Raw genomic sequence first — 16,331 nt, 5'->3', positions numbered from 1 at the left:
GACTATATGTAAAGGTGACGGGTACATGTTATAAAATGATGTGTGTACTCCGAAAAATGAACTTAAAACGTGGTGACATAGTATTAAAAACTGCAATTGTATAGAACCTAACCCAGCACTGGGTTCTAATTGTATCATTTCTAACCATACACCGAATCTTAGTGATGTAGAAATATAATATCACTAAAATCAACAAAATAAATGGTGCTTTCCAGAAATGTTCCCTATCTCACAAATTCCCTACAATATAAGACCTAACTATAACAGAAGTATAGATAACTGCACAGGCTCAAGTAACAAAAGAGAATTATGTACAAGTTTCTTCGACTGGATCCTGATTAGTTTCAAATTATTCCCACCCCTCCCTCTTCCCTCATCCCAACACTTACTCCCACCTTTTCTATTCCTTATCTCATGTATTTGTCTTGTAATCCTTTCATGTTATCTGCTTTCAGGTCCGGCGGGTTACAACAACAACAACATGTACAAGTGTGATTGTTGTTTATTTTATTATTTTATATATAGTTTAATAATTCCCTAAAGATGGTTGTTGATGATAATCATAATATTAGAATGAAAAAAGTAAACTTTTAATGAATCAATTGATTTATTTGGCCATTTAGCTTATACTTAAATGAAGTACTGAAAAGATTTTATATAATAACAATAATAAGTACAATAAAGACTCTCCTAAAGAACATCACTCTTTGGAGGGCACTTTTTCTGAGTAAAAATTAATTTATTTACTTAAAACAAATTAAACGTTTATGGCAAAACACCTGAGGTTTTTTATTGTAATTTCCTAAAGTCAACACCCTACAAATCACCCAATAGAATAGACAAAAAATGACTGAATAGAGAAAAAACAATAAGAAACTCTTTCTCTGTGATATTGAAAGCACCTTGTGTGTTTAGGAAGATCTTACGTGTAATAATTTTTATTTATTTGTACAACGAATTTACAACAAACTATTGCGATTTCCTGTTAAAAATTCTGCCGAACGATGATAAATTTGCTTAACTGACTTAAAAGTCTTCGTGTCGACTGCACTGTACAGTAGTGGAGCAGCATGTTCTGAGTATTTACTTTGTTGCTTTAGAAGCGCCGTTGGTATTGGAACATCACTAAGCGCCATACAGTTGACATTTTCCATATTTTCATAAGGCAGAGCAGGCAATAAATATATTAGATTCAATGTATAATCGACACCGGTAACAATGCCTGCAAAACAAGAGAAATATTGGTATATGTGAAGACTTAAAGGGTTAACCAAATCTCAACCTACCTATACCGTAGCATTCTGGCGGTAAAACATCCTCAGCTCGACATAAATAAACTAGGTTTGTGTCGATTGACTTCAAAAGCGTTTGTGGATCAACACCGTTTACAAATGGTTTCAATATTTTAACATCTGCTAACTTGGCTCTGTAAGAGAAAAACATAACTTTAAGGTAAATACTTGCATTAATTTATAATTAACTTTAATTTATATTACTTTAGTGGTGGATTAGATGTTAAGCCTTCTCCACTTTCGGAAAGCACCACACTAAGTCTTGACAAAATCATTGCGTATCGCAAGTCCTTTGCACTCATATCCCAGGCTTTTTGATAACGACTATCCTGCGCAACTGCTGTATTTAATATATGCAAACTATACATTGGTATATAAGATTCATTCAAAATAAATTCAACTCCAATGTATGGTTTCCTTAATGCCCCAGCCATAATGTCGGGTTTCAATATTTCGTTAAAATTATTTATTTCTTTGTTGCTCTGAATCTGCACGACGTCAGTTGGCTTTAAGTATTGACATAGTAAGGCTAACAGTTCCAAACCACAGCCCTTGTTGTATCCCATTGTATTGATAACCCAAGGTAACTTGGAGTACTTTTCATTATTGTGGCAATACTCAATAAGTTGTTTTGCTGCGCTCAAATATCGATGACTACAAATTAAAATACTTGAGTGACCCACAAAGTATGCCTTCGCAGGCTGCTTGTTTTGAAAGAAGCCAGGTCCTAGCAATGGCTCATCGATCACAAAGCATGATACCGTTTGCGGCAAAAACATTTCCGATTGTCCAATGTCTAAATCAATTAGTAGTATGCGCTTATGTGTATTTAAATGATTATTTATCATGTAACGTACTAAAGTTGATTTCCCAACAGATTTTCCGCCAACGATCATAATTTTTGTTTCGGCTTTTAAAGGCAATGTGCTCCACTCTGGCTGTATCTTGAAAGCTTTTTCGTTATTTTTATTAATGATGCACTCTAGCAAAGTATTGCTTTCGCAGGTGCTTCCTTGAATATAAATTTGCTTATACTTGGGAAAAACATTCTCCTTCATGCAATCCTTAAAAATCTGCACAACTTTTTTGCTTCCCTCATTACATTTGAGAAGCACAATAGCATCCTTCTTTTGGATAAATTCCTCTTCTATAGTCTTTAAATCTCTGGAAATAAAAGTGCCTTTGAGTTTATTCAGTTCCAAAACAACGTCTACATTTTTTACTGTAGTTGGTATTATCTCTACAGTACTACAGCCGCGAGGAGAAAAAATCGGAAATTCTTTGCCGTTTTGAGGAGTATGTCCATAGACGCTTACTGAACCAATTACTGACGTCAATATCACTGTTCCATAAATGCTTATTGGCTCTTTTAAGTGAACCAAAACCTGATTAGTTATAAAGGAGTGATAAAAAACTGAATTTAAATGCTGCGGCTCTACAATTGAATCTTCAGCATATGCTGTGGAATCCAAATGATTGTTACTGGCAAATACATCGATTGAAATATGTTTTGTATCAGTATTAAGGTCTAAGTTTACTAGTTCTTTGCTGTCAGTACCAGTAATACAACTTGTTACAGATTTAAGACGATCCACTGTTACATTTGTGCTGTCGTTACCTTGACAATCAGTTGTATCAGAATTTTGCTCCAAATCTATTGAATCCATGTTCACTAGTTTACTACTGTCCTGGCTAGCAGTACAATTTGTTCTAACTTCAAGGCAAACGTCTGTTACATCTATGCTATCGTTACTTTCAGCATCAGCTCCGTCAGAATTTTCCTCCAAATCTTCTGAATCCATATTTACTAGTTCTCTGCTGTCATTACCAATAGTACAACTTGTTACAGATTTAAGACGATCCACTGTTACATTTGTGTTATCGTTACTTTGCGAATCAGTTGTATCAGAATTTTGCTCCAAATCTATTGAGTCCATGTTCACTAGTTTACTACTGTCCTGACTAGTAGTAGAATTTGTTCTAACTTCAAGACAATCGTCTGTTACATCTGTGCTATCGTTACTTTCAGCATCAGTTGCGTCAGAATTTTCCTCCAAATCTTCTGAATCCATATTTACTAGTTCTCTGCTGACATTACCAATAGTACAAGTTGTTCCAGCTTCAAGGCGATCCTCTGTTATATCTCTGCTATCGTTACTTTCAGCATCAGCTGCATCAGAATTTTGCTCCGAATCTACTGAAACCATGTCGTTATCTATCGATGAACTTGTGTCAGAGTTCGGTTCAACTGTTTCCGCTACTTCTTTCCTTGTTGTATTAACTAAACGTGAATTTCGTGCTGACAAATTTTTAGAATTATTCGCTTTTACTGATATCTTAACGGAAGATTTTGCATTTTCGTTAAACGATTTGTTTTCATAAAGCGATACAATGTCAGGAGTTCCTTGCAGTTCATTTTCGCTGTCCGTTGTTTCATCGCGTAACTCAAGTTCTGATACTATAGGAATAAACACTATTTTGCAATTTTCTACTTCTCTTCTACTGATATTGTTTGAAAATGAATGTTTAATCTCCACAACATCTTCGCTTTCAGAGTCATTATTGCAAGGAAAATTGATAATATTGCAGTTTGATCCATCTATGATGTCAACATTTACTTTCCCAGGTTTATTTCTTGTTATAGTCGGTTTTACATACTTTGTTAAGATATCAATTGAAGACATGGAATCATCGGAACAATCATCTTCCTGCTCTACTGATTCACATGAAATACCTGATCCATCATCAGTCTCTATTTCATACATATCTTCGAATTCGCAGTCCTCATCATAAATTTCATCCTCCTCAAAGCATTCTTCACCATCTGAGTCTTGCTTATATGTATCTTCATCTTCTGAGTCTTTTTTAAATGTATTTTCATCCCCTGAGTATTCCTCAGACATATGCTCATGCTCATAGCTTTCTTTACACTCATTCTCAACTTCATATTCTTCTTCTTCAGTCTCTTCTATATCATAGCTTTTTGAATTGGTTCCTGTTGAACTGATACTACACTTATCTGCTTTACTAATATACGAAATTCCACCAAGACTCGACTCAAAACTGCTATCATTACATATAGGCACCAAGTCTGGACAATCGTCATCGATGTTCATTTCGACTGATGTTACAGAAATATTATTATTCATTAAAGTTTCTGTTTTTACATTTTGTATATTCAACTTTTTTAATTCATTTATATGACATGATTTGGGCTGAATAATACTTTTTACATTAACAGCCTCCGTAAGCTCTACAATTTGTATTTCGTCCGCCTCCCCAAATTGGACTTCATCTTCTTTTAAAACTCGACTAATTGCCATACCTGAAATTAATTTTAAAAGTATAAATCAGATTTTTTAAAATTAACTAAAGCAAAAATACCTTTCTTAATTATTTGTATATCATCCGGAGGTTGATAATCAGGATCATTTAAACTATCTTCATCGAGAAATGTTAAACTGTCACTACTTGAATGTGTGCAGTACTCTGAGCTTTCACTGTTAAAGGACAAATCACTGATGTCGTCGTCACTTGTATAAAAAGAACTAATGTTGGAGTCGGAATCAGTGTGTAGTACTGAGCTTGCATCGTCTTCGGTGCTATTAGGCACCCAACTACTTGAACTGTCAAACTCGCTGTCATCAGTACTAGGTGGTAATAATGAAACCTCAGTGCACTTTGGTTTTTTGATTTCCTCTAGATTAGGACTATAGGATTTTGTTCGTTTTCTTTTACGATTTTTGACAGGTTTTCTAGCGAATTTGCCTTCCAACAATATTGCATTTTCTTTATGAAGCTTTCTTTTCTTAAGCTTCCGTTTTTTGCTGACAGTATTTGGCACAGCATCTCCTGCATTTTGTTTCTTTTTAGAATGATCTTTAGTTAAATCAGAATCGGCTTTCAATTTAGACTCCTCCAAAACTCTATCACTTTTTTTGGAAATTTTTTTACGCTTTACGTTTATTTTATTCTTTTTTAATTTACTAGTAGAAATTGGACCTTTTGGATTACTTATGGGCGCATCAGATTTGGGGTTCACAGAATTCTCTTTCAAATTAAATGTTAAATCTTTTTTTGTTGTTTTTTTTAATTTCTCCCAATAATTTTTATTCAATAAAGTATTCTCTTTTACCTTTGGAAGTGGAACTTTGTTTTGATTTTTGCCGTTTGAAATTTTTTTTCCATCAAGGATTGTACTTTCCACTTTTTCTTTTGAGTTTAGATTGTTACTTAACTTTGCGGTACTGTTTTTGTTGGTCAACAAATTCTTTAATTTGCTTTTGCTATTGTTTTCATTTAATAAGTTTTCACTAGTTAACTTACAAGTTTCTTGGCTGTTATTTTCTAAATTTTCTAAATTTTTTAACTTCACGTTTTTTTGTTGTTGTTTTGGCTTTGTCACGTTGTCGACATTCGAGTTCTTTTTTTTACTACCTTGACTGCTCTGATTTTTGTCATGTTTTGCAAATAATTTTTTTAAACCTTTTCGTAAATAACTATTATCTTTTTCTGGATTTTCTACCATATTACCGGTTAATTTTGAAGACAATGTGAAATTTAATAATATGCCAAACACATTTAAATTGAAAAGAATATGTTAGTACTGATAATATGTCATTACTCTAATTTAACAGGGTTACCAGATCTCTTTTCTATTAACTATTAATGATTTTTGTCATATTTTGCAAATAATTTTTTTAAACCTTTTCGTAAATAACTACTATCTTTTTCTGGATTTTCTATCATATTTCCGGTTAATTTTGAAGACAATTTGAAATTTAATAATATGCCAAACACATGTAAATTGAAAAGAATATGTTAGTACTGATAAAATGTCATTACTCTAATTTAACAGGGTTACCAGATCTATTTTCTATACTATTAATGTCGTTGTTTTATTAGCAAATCGGAATTTGCACTTGATCTGTAATTTTTTGCTCGAGTTTTATGACCAAACGAACATGTTAATAAAATTTGACTGCTACGTATATGTTGAGAACTCCGATATCGAATTGATGGAAATGGTTAAAAATAACGTATATACCTTTTTTTGAAAACGTGTGTTGATAAGAATTAATAATTATTTTTGATAATTTTTTATTAATTTTTAGCTTGCATTTTTGTATTATAGTATTTGAATTTCACTTTTAATTTGCATGTAAACATAATCCTTTATGTACATAAAATGTCAAAAACATTTCAATTGTCAAATAACATTAAAGAGTTGTTGATTTCAGGACAAAATTATTAATAGGCCTTTTCTTTTGTAAGCATACATAAAAAATATGATGAAACAACAACACTGCTAGTTTATATAGTCCAACTTTTTTGAAATCACTTAACCAATCAGCAGCTCAAATCGTATGGTAGTGAAGATTGAAAATTCGTCTATTGTGAACGATTCTTGGAAGTACATACGAAATTTTCAATTAACTGTCAACGAATGATTTCGTTAATTTTTCGTATTTCGTGTCGTCATTGTTCGTAACAAATACGTTATTTTTTCTATATATTATTTTACTTTTAAAAGGCATGAAAATTTATATTTTATTCACAATCATGTAAAAAAAATATTCTTACCAATAATTGCAAAGAATTATATTTCATTTTCGAAATTTTAACTTTAAATTTTATTACGTGTTTTGCATATATAACATAAGCTTAACAAAATTTCCATTTTGTTCAGAGTTGCCATCGAAAGTAGTGCTTATTTTATTTGTTCTTTTGCGACATGCTTATAAAGGAAAAGGCCTATAATTGATTTTAATTATAAGTATTAAATTATAATTTATAATTTACTTTATTTTATTTACCAATTTTTTTACTTTTGTTTAGAATTGTTTTTGAATTGACTCCATACCTATCTCTATAGAGTTAATTAAACTGAAACCTGTGATTGCACTTTTAAAAGTTTGCGGGAAATGCTACCTAAGAATATTTTTAAATTTAGGACGTGTGCGAGTTAGGCTAAGTTAATGCTAAACCAAATGGGAGATTTTTTGGGATTTTTTACACTGCACACATTTGGCTATTTATCAACACGTATCGACACATCACTACATTATCGGCACAACTTAGAATTTCCCTCATTTAGGTCGTGTGCGAGTTAGGCTAAGTTGATGCTAAACCAAATGGGAGATTTTTTGAGATTTTTTGCACTGCACACATTTTGCCATTTATCAACACGTATCGACACATCAATACATTATCGACACAACTTAGAATTTCCCTCATTTAGAACGCAACTTAGCCTAACTCGCACACGACCTTAGAACGCAACTTAGCCTAACTCGCACACGACCTTAAATACGTTTTTAATGCTACAAATAAAAATTTATATGCAATAATATAAGCGTACTATTGATTTAATTATAAATGGCTTTGACTTTGATATTAATTGTAATAATCGCATTGGCAGTTTATTCATTAGATATATTAATTAAAATTCAATGAGTAAATTAAAGCATGATTTTTTTATATATAAAATTTATATGAAATTTTCTAATTTACTAATACAAATAAAAATATGTATACTAAAATCAGTAATGTTTTAGTTGTTATTGATATATATAAAAACTATATTATTATTGATATATATAAAAAGTATTTTAATTAAATAAAAAATTATATTTTGTTTGTTAAAATATCAGTTCTTTTTTATCATGTTGCACATTTATATATATATATCTTGCTTTCAATATAAATTTACTGCAGAAGTTAGCATCTGCTAATATGTGTGGAAACAATAGGCGTATTCGGTGGCTCGCAAGTACGGCAAAAAACAGCAAGTTGTTGGCCTATGCAGGCCTATACTGGCCGCAATGTATGCAAAACAACAACACTATTTTCTCTACCTCGGCCAGCATAGTTATGCTGGCCAATCACATCGGCCAGTAAAAAAAAAATGTTACCAACGCAATAAGCGAACTATTGTGAACCTTCATTGAAAATTCCAACGAATAGTATAATCAAATGTCAAAAATTGAGGAAATAAAAATTCAAACAGAATTCAAAAATTTGAAAAATCTTGAAAAGTAACGAAGAAATAATAAGAATGGAGAAATCGTAAGTATTAAGCACATTGAATTTTTTATTATGTTAGTTATTACCAAGTAACATTTATTTTATATCATTTAATTTGTCGACAGTACCTACAAAAATTTACTTATCTTAGTGTTTTATTTTTAAATTTCCAATATTCTTACCATTCCTTTTGATTCCGTGTTCATTTTAATTTTATAATATTTTTATAAAAATATATTTGATTTATATGCACATATACAAGATTTGCTGTTTGTCAAAACAAAACATATGACAGATTGCAACAGTGATGCCAATGACTCGCGTGGCCAACATAGGCCAACATGCATTTTTTGCCGTACTTGCGAGCCACCGAAAAGGCCTAATATAACCTTTTTAATGGGAAGCATCGAAAGCAAAAACGTGCGACTTAAATTCACTAAAACGCACCTTTAGGGAATCCAGTTCATGTAAGTTAAAATTGTGTATAAGCGAGAAAAGGAAGAAAGAATGAAGTTAAAGTAGCTTAAAAATGATATGCTATGCTTTTGAGATTAGAATTTTTCTGCATTATATGAGGATAATAACCTGCGACATCTATTGCGTTATTTTTCAGCTGTTGTGTATTGAACATACTTCACATTATATTTGAGTGTTTATGAAACATATCAACCGGAGCGAATTTGCCGCCATTGGTTGCTTCGTTAAAACTTCGTTCAACGTCGGTCATAATCGTCACTTATTTTAAAGGCGTTGTTCATTTTTAGAAGACTTGCATGAGAAGGAAAAATTCGTGACACAATAATTTTTTTAAATTTTTTGATTATAATTTTTATACGAGTTAAATACGGCAGTTGTACATATTAGCAAACTTCTCGTGCCATTATATTAGCAGGATAAAAAATATTTGCGCATTTGCAATTAATATTAAATTTTGTAAGTGATAAAAATTGTCTGTGAAAATAGTGAAAAAAAATTCCACACACGAATGAATAATGGAGGATACATTTGTAGTTCAGATCGAATGATGAATTTGTTTTTATTGTTAATAAATTATTGGTGAATTGAAATAAAATAATAGTAATAAATAAAACACTATTATTAATTAATTTAATTTGTGTTTAATAAAAATAGTGTAATAAAAAAATTTATACATTTTGAAAACAAATGAAAAAAGAAATGAAATAAGTTGACAATGCAGTAGCGATGATGGCAGCGACACAGCAGACAAACATATATATTTACTCAATCGTCTTGTGAAATTTTGTTTAAATATATTTAATCGTTGTTGAAAAATCATATTGTGTCTCCTCACGTATTGTGTGTGGAATGTTTTTTTTTTTTTTGTTTTAATAATATAAATTGTGAATAAAAAAAAGTTTGTTGTAAAGTTGATTCTGTGTATAATGAAATTTATTTTTTAGAATCAATGACGACGATTCGCAAAAAATTGGTGATCGTTGGCGATGGTGCCTGCGGTAAAACATGTTTATTAATTGTCTTCAGTAAGGATCAATTTCCTGAAGTATATGTGCCTACGGTATTTGAAAATTATGTCGCAGACATAGAAGTTGATGGCAAGCAGGTAAGAAGTGTTAAATTTTTTAAAGTGAAAATTGTTTTCTAAAAGTAATTAGTTTATTTCTAATGAGCATTATATTTCTAAAATTTTCTAAAGATTTCCCTTAAAGCTCATCGCAGTTTTTTTTTTTTCTTTCTTTTTTTGTCGATTTGCTTTGCTTCGTCATTTGTCTGATGTTTGCTACTTTTTATTTTCTCTTCTTATTCGCTGCGTTTTTTCGGCTTAAATGCGGCGAATTAATTGATTTATGTGTTGAGCAAACATAGATTAATAATTTTTTAGTGACGACAATAAGAACTGGACTAGCCAGTCTGAGATCACTAACAGCAATAGGAAAATACAAAAAAAAAGAAAAAAATTAATTTATATTATAAAATATTATTTCTTTTTAAATTAAATTATTTTGTAAAAATAAAAATAAAAAAAATTTTTAATTGAAGTCTGAAATGATTTTGTGCATTTAGTATCTTTCCTTCATATTTCTTTGGTATATTTTATCACTTCACCCTGCCCGGATATTCGACATGTTCATATGTATTGCGTCGTGTGACTCACGCCCGTCGCAAGCCCAGTACTCTTCATATGTTCACATGTAGAAGAACGCAAATCTTGTTGCGCATTTCTTTAACATTTTGCTTAAGTCATCACGGTTTTTTCTTTTTTTTTTTTTAATTACCATTAGAAGTTCACCCTCCTACCTTTCCGTAGGACTCAAAGAATTTTCAAAAAATAATAAAAAAAAAAAAACCAACTTCATTTGTAAATATAATAAACTACAGACTAGCATTCTACCTCCTCTTCACGTATGTTTGTATGTTTGTACGTTTGTGTGTAGACAGATTTTCTGTTTATTTAATATATCTTGTTTTCTTAAGAGCTTTTTTTTTTGTTTCATTTATTTATTTTTTTATTTTACTCGTCAGTTTTCGTTCATGTTTTATTCTTTTGTGGTTTACATAATTTTTAGTTGGCGTTCGTTTTTCCAAAGAATTTCACATTTGCAATTATTTCCACAACTTCTTATTGTATCTTTTTCATTTCACATTTCAGTTTAATTGAGATAAGAATTCTCTGTTGTACTTGAATTATTTGCTTCATTTATTTCGAATCTTGCTTACAATCGCTTCGATGATTAACTCTAAAGGAATTCCGTTTTCAATAAGGTGTCTCATTCAATTATCAATATATATATATATATATACATATACTATATAAAGTACAATATTGTTGAAATTATAATAAAATATGTTTATTGAAACATGTTTTTTTTTATTTTTTATAATAAAACAGAATTTTTTCTCCAGAAGCTTTGATAAGAAACAATGCTTTTAGAGTTTAGTATAATTTATGTCCATTAAAATGACTTTGATTCAGACGTTCATCCATTTACCTACATACCATATTTATAAAATAGTTTATATATGTTAAAATTTATGTTTATGTATTTTATATTTATACATATATACATTATATATATTATATACATTATATATATTATATACATTATATATATTATATACATTATATATATTATATACATTATATATATTATATAAATTATATACATTATATATATTATATACATTATATATATTATATACATTATATATATTATATACATTATATACATTATATATATTATATATATACATTATATATATATAACATATATATATTATATACATTATATACATTAATATTTATATATATAGATTGGATTGGGAGGGCATAGATATAAAGGACGCATATATAAATATATATAGGTTTGATTGAGAGGGCGCAGATATATATAGGTTAGATTGAGAGTTTGCAGATATATCTATCGGTTAGGTTGATAGGACACATATATAAATATATATAGGTTAGATTGAGAGGGCGCAGATATATATACCTTAGATTGAGAGGTTGCAGATATATATATCGCTTATGTTGACTGCGCATATGTATATATCGTCAAACTTCCATAACTCGAACTTCTATAATTCGAATTTTCTATAACTCGAACTAAAAAGAGTCCAACAGTGTTTTAGAGAGCAAATTACATACAATTCTGCTTCCATAACTCAAATAAAAATACTGTCACGTGCCAATAGGAATGTGGAAAAGTGCATTCTATTAGTCGAACTTTTGTTTTAATTATGAATCCATTTTGGTATTAGAGGAAGTCCCTTTTTTCAAAATAACTTCCAATGCTTCTCTTAACGATTTTATTGAGCTTGACAATGGAATTTGTACATCAAGCTTTCCTACAGATGACGATATTATTGAGCATTATAGCTTCGTATATATCTCATTATAGTGGATCCAATTCTAAGCGCAACGGATAGTAATGATGAGGGTTCGACGGATGTAAGTGTTCATCAGCCTTCCAAGAATGAAGTAGAAGACTCATTCAAATTTTTATTTGCAAAAGAATAATACTACAACTTATGATCACTAAAAGTGTTTGAATAAATTGAAATCACTTTTTACTGAAAATAAGAAAAAAAAAAATTTAAATCCCTATAAATCACTATAACTTCTATTTAAATGTAATTCTAGTTTCTTTCAAATATAAAAAAATTCTCTAACTCGAAGACTCCATAAGTCAAACATTTTTTTTGCAAAATGGTACTTCGAGTTATGGAAGTTGGACTGTATACAGATTGGATTGAAAGGTCGCATATATAGGTGGATTGGGAGCGCGGATATATATATATAGGTTGGAATGAAACCCCGCAGATATATATACATAAATTGAATTAAGAATAAATTGAATTCTATGGAACAAGAGGAAGTCAACAAGTTTTCAATATGGACACGTATGTCATACTTATTTCTTATTTGTATTATCACATGCTCCTTTTAAGTCAGAGATATTGGAAGATGTTGCAATGGGACCTTGAAAATTGTCCCTGTATTTTATTTTCAATAAATATAAGGTCTTCAACTTCAACATGTTTGTTTTTATATTTAATTTTTTCTGTTTATTAGTATAGAAATTCTCTAAAATACGAAATGTTTATAAACTTGTTAATGAATTTAAAATTTCATTATAATTTGCCGTATTATTGCTTATTGCTATACATTTTCTGGTATATCTTCCAATAAATGTTTTTTGGGTTCCCTCTTTTTTTCCATAACAAAATGTAAATAATTAAATAAAATAAAAAATCAAGTCAATGATATTATTAATTTATGATTACATGTTTATGAAATAAAATCACATATTTCTATTAAACAGTGAATAAACTTATTGTTTCAACAAAGAGACATTAATTGATTCCATAATTCATTAAAAGATTTTCCACTTTCTCTAGTAATTGTTTTACCCTATCCAGATTTGCGTGCACCTCAATATATCATTAATCGGTTTGCTAAATGCACGTATTAGTCATCCGTATTTCTGTTTCATAAGGTTGTTTAAAATAGAATGTTGCTTTGTTGTGATCTATTGGCTCCCATTGATTGTATGCTAAACGATTTGTGGAATTCACCGAAGACTTCTATTAAAAAAGGTTTTATGTTTATGTAAGACGGCACTTTTTAAAAAACAGATCTTATATTTATATAAGAGACCTGAGTTTAATAAACTTGATGATGTGATCAATTTGATTTGTGAGTAATTCAAGCATGCAACTCGAAGAGAGAATGATTTTCAATCAATTCGAAAGCCGTTGAAATAATAATTTTGAAGGAATGTATTGATAAGCAAAGAAACATATCAAAAGTCAAGTGGTTTTAAAGCTGAGTAATTTAGTCTGGGTCTGTGATAGGTACTGACATTAGAACAGTAACAACAACAACAACAAAGCAAACAAGACCTTTGGTCTCTGTAACTCTGAAATATATTTTCCAAACGTATGGTTTCTATAAAACATTCTTTTAATAAAAACGTAAAAAAAATATAAAAGAAAAATGTGTTTTCCAGTCTCTAGATTGCAGTTGTGATCTTTATTTATTATGTATTATTGTCAATATTTTCAAGAAATTGTCTTAAATGAAGCAAAAATAATCTTTTTTTAATTTATTTATGAAAAATTTTGGAACAATAAACAGTTTCTATAACCAAAAAACATATTATTTCCAACGAACAAATAATTTTTGTATTATTTAATAGTTTATTTACAACTTAAGGACAGTAGAATGGATAGATAATAGGTGACTGTGAGTGGAAGTGCTGATATTTGTATGAATGAGTCTCTTCTCAACCTCAACTAAACTAATCTAATTAGATTTTAATTTTATTTCTAAATGATAGATCTCAAACATTCTATTATGTATGTGTAATATATATGTAAAACCTCTAAACCTTGTTAGTGTTATTACCATTCTGTTGTTCTCAACCACCCCCAAAGGGACTTCACAAGTGGTTATTACAAAAATCTTGTGGTGGCTGTGTAGTCTTTTAAAATAAAAGTAAATTGTTTATAAAAAAGTTATTATATATAAATTATATTTTATCATTTATCTAAAAAGTGCGATTTTTAAAAACACTATCCTTTTTTCTTACAGGTTGAACTGGCATTATGGGATACTGCTGGCCAAGAAGATTACGACAGACTCCGACCACTGAGTTATCCGGATACAGATGTCATCCTTATGTGTTTCTCAGTGGATTCACCCGATTCTTTAGAAAATATTCCTGAAAAATGGACCCCTGAGGTAACAACATTATCACTAATTATTAATTAAAAAGAAATATTAAATGTATTTTTTTATTCATTTTAGGTCAAACATTTTTGTCCAAATGTTCCAATCATTTTGGTAGGAAACAAAAAGGATTTACGAAATGATCCTAATACGATTAGAGTAAGTAATCAATTAAACTCTCAGTTCACACACTACACAAGTTAATGTTTATTTATTGCTCAACACTGAAGTTGTTACTGTTGTACATACGTTTATTGTTTTCGAACTCCTACGAAAACGACAAGAAAATGTCTCTTACTACTTTCTCTTTCGTCTCTTAAATTTCTAATTGAACCTGCTGTGAGAGTCCTCATTTTAGACTGCTTACTGAAAGAGTCCACACTTTAGTCTCTTTACTGAAGGAGTCTACACTTAAGACTCCCTACTAACGGAGTCCACACTTAAGACTCCCTACTAACGGAGTCCACACTTAAGACTCCTTACTGAAGGAGTCTACACTTAAGACTCCCTACTAACGGAGTCCCTACCACACTTTAAATTTCTTACTAAAGGAGTATAAATTCTTGACTTTTGATTGATGTCAAACTGCTTAATCTGTTGCTGCTGTACATGTGTTTGTTGTTTTCAAACTCTTCTTAACACCTTCTGGCTAGAAAATTGTCCTTATATTTTTACTTAAAAATTTATAGTCTTCTGGAATTATTACACAAATTGCTTTAATCGCCTCTCGCTTTTTTTGAATGGTTTGTTCAAATTTCTAATAACACACGGAATGTGAATCCACACTTTAGGCTATTGCAATAAATAACCTTAAGTTTGTAGTTTATATAATAATAATAATAATAAACTTATGCATATTATTTTTTGTTTTTTTAGGATCTTGCAAAAATGAAACAAGAGCCAGTCAAACCTCAAGAAGGTCGTGCTATGGCAGAAAAAATTAACGCGTTCGCATATTTGGAATGTTCGGCTAAATCCAAAGAGGGCGTTCGAGACGTTTTTGAAACAGCTACTAGAGCTGCATTGCAAGTCAAAAAGAGGAAGAAGACCAAATGCCTTTTGCTCTAAAAGAGCAAAATTAGAACACACCAGATATATACAACACAAATCGTTAAATTTTTACTTTAATTACTTTTTCAAAGTTGAGTATCTATTTTAAAGCGTATTTGATTATTCAATGATTCATTTTAATTTTATTAAAAACAAAAATTAATTACACAAATTAAAAAATTTTTACCATAAAGTATATATGTACCACATATTTGAATTGTTCAAAATGAATATGGCGAAAAGAAAGAACTTCAAAGCAAAGTGTAAAAATAAAATATCCTTGGAAACTATATCCAAATAAAATATATGAATAAAAACAGTAAATAATCTAAATATAATTTTCAATATCGAACACAAAATGAAAATCCAAATCCTTAAAAAACAAAACAAAAACAACAACACAAGAAAAAAAAAATAAAAATAAAAATCACACACAAAACAAAATTAGACAAAAATTAATATTTTCTAATTGCTTTTTCTAATTAACGGTAACGGAACTGTAAAAATTGTTTGTTTATGTATTTTTGTTATAATTTAATTTTTAATTGATAACTTTTTCAATAAAGCAGTAAGCCGCCAATGAAATTTAAATAAAAAATGTTTAACTCATAAAAACCATATAATAAATTAAATAACAAAAATAATATTTTTTATATACTAAAAGAGTGAAATACAAATTTATCTCTTTTGAAACAATAAGTGAAAGTGAAAAACACAAAAAATCTATTGCGATTTTATTGTATTTTTTATAT

General features: G+C 29.7%; 2 protein-coding genes across 2 annotated transcripts; one reads left to right on the top strand and one right to left on the bottom strand.

Moving 5' to 3' along the window:
- Positions 1 to 906: 906 nt before the first annotated feature.
- LOC119678339 (polynucleotide 5'-hydroxyl-kinase NOL9-like) lies at positions 907 to 5,916 on the bottom strand. Its single transcript, XM_038090118.1, has 4 exons — positions 4,677 to 5,916; positions 1,497 to 4,617; positions 1,287 to 1,426; positions 907 to 1,222 (listed from the first exon to the last, which is right to left on the bottom strand). Exons 1-4 carry the CDS (start codon positions 5,818 to 5,820, stop codon positions 960 to 962), a joined length of 4,668 nt encoding a protein of 1,555 aa, XP_037946046.1. The 5' UTR covers positions 5,821 to 5,916; the 3' UTR covers positions 907 to 959.
- A 3,120-nt stretch (positions 5,917 to 9,036) lies between these two features.
- Positions 9,037 to 16,071, top strand: LOC119678342 (ras-like GTP-binding protein Rho1). The gene is made up of 5 exons (XM_038090126.1): positions 9,037 to 9,251; positions 9,740 to 9,900; positions 14,392 to 14,541; positions 14,608 to 14,688; positions 15,406 to 16,071. The coding sequence occupies exons 2-5, from the start codon at positions 9,745 to 9,747 to the stop codon at positions 15,595 to 15,597; spliced, it is 579 nt and encodes a 192-aa protein (XP_037946054.1). The 5' UTR covers positions 9,037 to 9,251; positions 9,740 to 9,744; the 3' UTR covers positions 15,598 to 16,071.
- The last annotated feature ends 260 nt before the right edge of the window (positions 16,072 to 16,331 follow it).

The sequence above is a fragment of the Teleopsis dalmanni genome, chromosome 2 (genome assembly GCF_002237135.1).
Source record: "Teleopsis dalmanni isolate 2A chromosome 2, ASM223713v2, whole genome shotgun sequence".
NCBI lineage: Eukaryota > Metazoa > Arthropoda > Insecta > Diptera > Diopsidae > Teleopsis > Teleopsis dalmanni.
This window is presented reverse-complemented; position numbering and strand designations above follow the sequence as displayed.